The sequence below is a fragment of the Pelecanus crispus genome, chromosome 10 (assembly GCF_030463565.1).
Source record: "Pelecanus crispus isolate bPelCri1 chromosome 10, bPelCri1.pri, whole genome shotgun sequence".
Taxonomy (NCBI): Eukaryota; Metazoa; Chordata; class Aves; order Pelecaniformes; family Pelecanidae; genus Pelecanus; species Pelecanus crispus.
Genome location: NC_134652.1, coordinates 23,599,289 through 23,606,251, shown reverse-complemented (window position 1 = coordinate 23,606,251; position 6,963 = coordinate 23,599,289). Strand labels below are relative to the sequence as shown.

General features: G+C 49.7%; 1 protein-coding gene across 1 annotated transcript; it reads right to left on the bottom strand.

The window, feature by feature from the left end:
- Positions 1–398: 398 nt before the first annotated feature.
- Positions 399–6,082, bottom strand: ZP4 (zona pellucida glycoprotein 4). Its single transcript, XM_075717922.1, has 12 exons — positions 5,884–6,082; positions 5,410–5,531; positions 5,229–5,331; positions 4,505–4,660; positions 3,941–4,128; positions 3,661–3,758; positions 3,201–3,331; positions 2,802–2,991; positions 2,580–2,727; positions 1,116–1,194; positions 668–784; positions 399–532 (listed from the first exon to the last, which is right to left on the bottom strand). Exons 1-12 carry the CDS (start codon positions 6,080–6,082, stop codon positions 399–401), a joined length of 1,665 nt encoding a protein of 554 aa, XP_075574037.1.
- Positions 6,083–6,963: the final 881 nt, after the last annotated feature.

The following is a 6,963-nucleotide window of genomic DNA, read 5'->3' as shown; positions in this document are numbered from 1 at the left end:
AAGCAGCTGCAGGATTTACTTTTAATTAGTTTTGCTGCACTTCTGTATTTGAGAGAAGCCAAGATAAGTACTTTTGAAGGCCACCTTAGCCACTGACAGAAATGCAGACACCACCCAGCATCACTCCTGTCTCATTCTGCAGCTTCCCAGCAGCCCAGGCCATGACAAAGGGCTCACTCTCGACAGCAGCAGGAAGTTAGCACTAATCCCAGAGCAGAATAATAGCCAAGTGAGATGGATTCAGAGAAACAGTATTTGGAAAGCACTCTCACAGCCATCACATTAATTTTTGTCATGCAAACAAAGACATACAACCAGGGTCCCCAAGACACACTCCTATTCAGTCCTCTGGGCCAGGGGGAAGGAGTGCCACAGACCAAGTTGGTTTGACAACCACGTTATTGCAGTACATTGATTTCATGTGTTACAGGCACCTTCCTTCGCCACAGCACAGCAGCCACAAGCACCACGCACAGAGCTGCCCCAGCAGCAAACCCCAGAGCCCAGGGGGCTGCAGCACACACAGCTGATCCTGTGAGGGGAGAGAAGTCCCAGTTAACACTCCCCCAGTGAGGCACAGGGATGCCTCAGGGGCTCAGTCTTTCTGCAGGAAAGACTTAAACCAGCCCCCTTCCCCAGCTTGGCTCTGCTGGATTGGCATGCTTACCAAGGCTATCCTTAGCTGTGTCCCATCTTAGCTCATCCTGGAGGAAAAACACAGGGCCTTTGCTGGAGACATGGGAGACACTGTCCTGAAGAGGACGCTCAGCGCTCCTTTTACCCCCTACAGAGCAATATGAGGGTTTTAGGTGAGAAGATGTACAGCCCTGAAGGTCAGCAAACTTTGCCCAGGTCAGCTTCTCAACACAAGAGAAGCTCTGAAGGCTAAGCCTTCCATGTGAGTCACCACAGAATTAAGAGCCTATAAAGACCTCTGCCTTTTTGGCATAAGGGCAAGAGCCCTTCCTCAGTGGAAAGAAGCAGGAAGTGCCTTGTCAAGCTGTCCATGGCTCAAGGGAACTAGTCCATAGCCTACATGTCCTCCTACACCCAGCTTGGAGGCTAGACCCTTGTTGCTCCTTTGGATAGCGAGGCAGGAAGGCTAGGACACTTACTGGCTCTAGCAGGACAAGTGGTGGTGCAGGACTCCTGTACAGACCGGTGGCACACTGAAGCACTGCAGTGCAGGTACACCTAGAAAGAACAGGAACAGCCTGGAATCATTCAGGCAGTATCTGTAGACTGGTAATATCCTGGTGTGGTGCATTGACCCTGGCCAGCACCTAAGCACCCACACAGCCACTGCCTCACTCCCCTTACCCTGCCCCAGCAGGGCAGGGAGAGAATAGGTAGAACAAAAGCAAGAAAACCCATGGCTAGAGAGTTAAAGACAGTCTGATGAAGGAAGGAGAGGGGGAGAGGGAAGAACAAAGCCAAAGCACAAGCAATGCAAAGGCAAATCACCCACCCCACTCCACAAGCAGACTGATGCCCAGCCAGTTTCTGAGCCTCAGCTTTGGAAGACAAAATCCTCCAGTGTTTATTGCTGAGCATGACATCATACAGCATGGAATATCCCTTTGGCCAATTTGGGTCAGCTGTCCCAGCTGTGCTGCCTCCCAGCTTCTAGCCTACCTCATGCCTACTCACTTGGGGTTGAGAAACAGCAGAGCTAGGGGAAAAAGCCTTGATGCTGTGCAAGCACTATTCAGCAAATAGCTAGAACATTGGTGTGTTATCAACACTGGTTTAGCCACAAACCCAAAAACACAGCACCATATGGGCTGCTATGAGGAAAGTTAACTCCATTGCAGCCAGACCCAGTGCACCAGGTCACAGAAGGGAGAAGGCAGAAAGATTGCTTTGGCTTTCTTCACACAGGCTGTAGCCTTGGAGCCCTCTGCTGCCTGCTGCAAGGCAGCTTTGACACCTTACTATACACCTTCAAACTCGGTCAGATCTGACATTACAGCATTTCTCCCTGACACCTGGGACACAGCTGTCCAAGCACCACTGCACTGTGACCACTGCTAGGTACAGCTGGGACCAGGTTTGAGTATTAATTGGACCCAGGAGCACTGAGCAAACAGTACAAGGCATGGTGAACTTCATGTGGCTTAACTGCTCAGAAGCTCCTGAGATTCACAGCCCAGATGCTTCCCAAGTACCAAAAGCTATTTCCAAGTCACTTTGGCCAAGAAATTTAGTTTAGAGAATATTGATTAGGATAGTTAGAGGATGCACCCTAAGTTAGTTCAACAGAACAGCTTAGGCAGCAAGCTAGCACTTGCTTAAGTAGACCTACCTTTTCAGTAGTCCCATTTTTCTGTCACACCCCTCCAGCAATGCATCTTATCTTTACCACATTCATCTCAGTGAATAAACAGTTTCTTGCATCAACCTCTCCCCTCCTGATACAGGAGGGGATTTTCCTAGTCTCTGCCTACCCCACCCTCACCCCCCACCCCCCCACCCCCCCCCAAGAAGGCCAAGAGTCTCATAGTTACAAAATGGTTCTTATTGCTCACACATGTTACTTGTCTTCAATAGGAAGCTAGGCAACCAGGACAGGATCTTACCAGCCCAGAGAGCATCTCTTTGGAAGCGGAGTCCACAAAGGTGAACGTGTAAAGGGTGAAACGCTGGTAATGAGATGGGAACAGTAGTCCCGAGGCAAGACTCAGAGGCACCATATGTGTCTGATAGTTGTCCCCTGCATAAGGGCACCTGAGAAGGAGAGGCCAGCAGTGAAAAAAGTGCGAGTCATTCCCCTGACCCAAAGCTATTTACAAGTCACTTACCCATCCACCAAAACAGGCCACTGCAGCTGTTGCTGGGGATTGATACTTGGTGTGGCCCAGCAGTGGTGCAGGACCAAAACCAAGTCTGGATCTGTTCTCTGAAGGATCTTGACTTCTGCATAAACAGGGTCTCTCAGAGTCTTCACAACAGGATAGTCACTGTCAGAGTAGTAGGAAGTATAGCTTCCATCTGGGACAGAAGAAACCCAAGAGCCATTTTAGAGCAGGAACAAACAGGAAGAGGCAACCTGAGAGCATCCTTTATAGCCATGTCAGTAAGTTCCCACCATGGCAGGGAAGAAGTAGCATTGGGTTCACCCATCAATACTGCCTTATTACTCAGCAGAGACCAGAGCCCTGCACCAAGAGGCTTGAGCAAGTCCTGCAAACCTCTCATACCCAAGGCAACACGCAGCTCCAAGGACAAAGGACCTGGCTGGGACACAGCAGGCAGTGGTGGCAATGTGAAGACCTGAACACTCAAGGGAATGAAGCTCCCAGTGATGGAGTAACTACAGCGGACATGTAACCTGGTGGGACAGGAAAACCCCAAATCAGGCAGGTCACTCATATCTCCTTTCTCCAAGATGGCAACATAATATCTGCTTTAATTAGTCATATCCCCAATCTTTTCACCAATGCTTCCTTTTATCAAATACTTGAAATTCTCTTCAGAGTTTAGATTTGAGTCTACAGAGTGTCACTGATCAGCACCAGCTTTATTCCCACTAACTAGAGACATACCAGTCCTTAGCCTACTTCAGTGCCCTGTTGTGAATTCAGAGCTTGTGACAAGCAGGAATTTCTTTAGTGACATTGAACACAGTGGCACCCAGCAATACCAGCCCCAGGGTATTACCTGAAAGTGCTATCCCTAGTGACAGAACCAAGGCTCCCAGTCTTCACATCCCTGGCTGCCACCAACTCATTCTCATATATGGCCTGGTCTCCAGTCACCTGGAATGACAGACCAGGCACTGTCACTGCAGTAAAGTCAAGCTGGATTAATGCCAGGCCGGAGAACAGCATTTGGCCTCTGGAAGCCTGTAGCGTGCTCATTAAGTAGCCAGAGCCACATCTGGTTGTTCCAGGTCTGCAAGCTCCTGCTATTCCAGCCTAGTGACAGCTGCAGCTCTTACCTGAAAAGTGGTGCCACAGGCAGAGAGTGGGAACTGGTACACAAGAAAGGCATTGTTTTTCACAACAGGGACACAGCCAGTACTGTGTCCACTGGCCAGTTGCACGGAGTCCAGGATAACAGGTGGCAGGGTCACATCCCGAGAGACAGCAATGGAAAACCGGCCATCTGGTGTGCAATGAGCTGTCACTGGAGGAAAAGATATAATCAGTCTTGAGCTCAGGGAGAAAAGGCATGGAAAGGAGGCTCAAACATCACAGCAAAGACAAGGCCAGCAAGTCCTACAAGCTCTCCTGCCTGTAACCCCCAAAGAAAGTGCTAAGCACAGCAAGACAAGTGCAACCATCTCCAACAGCAGCACTGATTCTGGCCATAAACCCAGGTCTGTTGCAATACACATGAAAGAGCTGGACACTTCAATGGGACAGAGTATTCTTGACAGCCAACAACATAGCCCTAAGCCACCTGCAGAACTGGTACACACCAATCCTGCTCTTCCAGGAAAGTGAGGAATCCCAGTTTGCAGCTCTTCCAGGAGGAGGGGAGGACAGTTGTTCATGCTTACCTGTGTTACCAAAGTAACAAGGCTTCACCCTGTCCCTAGGGTCATAGCAGCAGCCTCGCACTTCACAGTCTCCCTGGGTGATAGGCAAGGAGGCACATGGCAGCCGGTCTTGACTGAGGACAGCAGAACAGACACTACTGCTTGGAGCATCCAGGGCTGGAAGAAACAGCAAGAATTTGCAGCTGAAGCACAAGAGCAGGGGGAGAAAGACACAGAGGACACTGGTGGAAGGTGTCCTGGTGACTGCATACAAATCAAGGAAAGTTAGACTCAGGTGAGGGTCAAACACATGGCCTGGAGCTGTAACAGAAGCCTGCTCAGAAGGGACCTGCATTTCCCTGGAATAGAGACTCCCCCTGAAGCCATGTACAGGAGATTGGACTGCATGGAATCTGTCAAGATAAAGCATTCTGGATCAACTCTGGTAGTTAGGAAAACCATTGTGCATAGTCTCTGGCTCAATCCCTGAACTTGCATGGACTCATGCAGTCAGAATATGGCTAAGAGACATAAGGAACATTCACCTGCTGACCCTGCAAAGAAGGCACAAGTCCCCAGCAAGTTAGTGGCTCCTGTGTCCAAACCCTTCTCCAGGGAGTCTACCACACAGCAATAGGTCCCCTTTCCCAGTCCCCGGAGTGACTAGGAACAGCCATCCAAAAGGAAGGGCACTCATCACCACAAGATACAAGCAGGGTTCCCCACAGAGCTATCAGAGTCATACCAGGAAGGTCCACAGGACACCTGAGCAGCTTCTCTTTGTGAAGAACTTTCTGTCCAGCAGCATCTGTTCCTTCAAGCCCAACCAGCATGAGGTAACTGCCATCCTGGGGGAGAGCCACACCAATCAGGGCAGCCAGAGCAGCAGTAGCCACAGTCCCAGCAGAATCCCTAAGGTCACTCACCCATTCAAAGACATAACAGCCAGTATAGGAGACCAATACTTTCCTGGAGCCATCTGGAGTCCCAGATACTGAGAGCCCACAGTCAGAGTCATTCTGCAGAGCATACGCCTTCCCCTCAGTATCTAGGGAAAGAGGAGACAGCAGCAGGAGCTTCAGCATCCCACATTGAAGACAGGGTCCACTACAGTCCTACTTTTCTGTAGGAAACAAGGCCCTAGCCAGTATTAGGGTCTGGGCCAGCAGCGGTGTGTGAGGGAACCCAGCAGCCAAGACCATCTAGATCCAGGCACAGCACTCCACCAAAACCCTTGACTGCTGAGTGATATAAACAGCCCACTGGCTACACAAGATGCACTGAAGCTGTTAGACAACACTTCACATCAAAACCTACCACTTTGTCCTCATTCCAGGCATACCTCTGCACTGTACAAAGATACAGCAGTAAGAAAGCCTCTTGACATCACCCTCACTTACCCCAAGTAGTCAGCACAAAGGAAGCATTCCCTTCCCAGCCTGGAGGTAAGGTGAACTGCAGGCTTTCTTGACCACAAGCCAGCAGGGTGGGATCAGAAAAAACACTACCCTGAGCCCCCACAATCAAAGCAATGGGACCAAGAAACCCCCAGAAGAGCACAGCTCCAAATACAGTCCTAGACTGCCCTGCAACAGCCATCCTGCTTTCTTGCTGAGGACCATAAAGCAGCTGCTCTTAGCCTAGCCCTTTTAAATTGTGGAGCCAGCTGGGATCAGAAATTCCTGAAGTGTCCAGGTGGACCCAGCTCAGCAGTTTAACACCTTCCATTGCCCTCACCTGGCTCTGAACCCATCACAGTCTGCTTGCACCCTTTGAAGAAAACCACAGGACAGGAACAGAGCTTATGTCAAGAGATGGGTCTGTATTCATATCACTAAGCTGAGAGGAGCCTGTCTGTGCAATTTACTGTAGAGCCCCAGGAGGGTCTTCAAACCCTTTCTTCTCACTCTGAGTTCTTCCCACCACTGGCCCATCCAGGAGATCTACCTGCTTTTCTCCATGTACCCTACTGCTGCTCTAATTGCTCATTACATGGCATGAGTGCAAGAAGCTGAGTGACAACACTCTTTTGCTCTTTTAAAGGTGCCACTGCTTCAAATGCCAGACACAGAGTGCTGATATATAAGCACAGAAATAGCTCTCCACATGAAATCTGTGGAAAACTATGGAGCTCAGGAGACTTTGCACACCTAAAAGGAGGTGGTTTCAGGTAAGCGCCCTTTCCTAATTTCTACACGTAACCTTGATAGTCATGTTGGATGATGTAGAGATGGGAGGCAAGTAAAACGAGCCTGAAATTAATGGAAATGAAATGTTTTGTTTAGAAGAAGTTGTTATAGGCAGTGGAATGCAGCCTGGCTGAGAGGAAACAGCAGGTCTCTCTTCCTCGCAAATCTCTTCCTCAACAATTTGACAGTTCTCACGCATTACAATGACCCAGCTGTTAGCACCAATTTAGCTAGCACCCAAGACCACCACAACAGGACATGCAGAGGATGAAGGTAGGTGAGGCAAATATC

What these genes read in the sequence shown, in the direction of transcription:
- ZP4 (XM_075717922.1), bottom strand. Translation starts at nt 6,082, where the DNA reads ATGGCTGTTGCAGGGCAGTCTAGGACTGTATTTGGAGCTGTGCTCTTC. An exon ending in GTGTCCTGTGGACCTTCCTG is followed by an intron (nt 4,661 to 5,228) that starts GTATGACTCTGA and finishes TGTTTCTTCCAG; the next exon opens with CCCTGGATGCTCCAAGCAGT. An exon ending in CCTGTGGCACCACTTTTCAG is followed by an intron (nt 3,759 to 3,940) that starts GTAAGAGCTGCA and finishes CTGTCATTCCAG; the next exon opens with GTGACTGGAGACCAGGCCAT.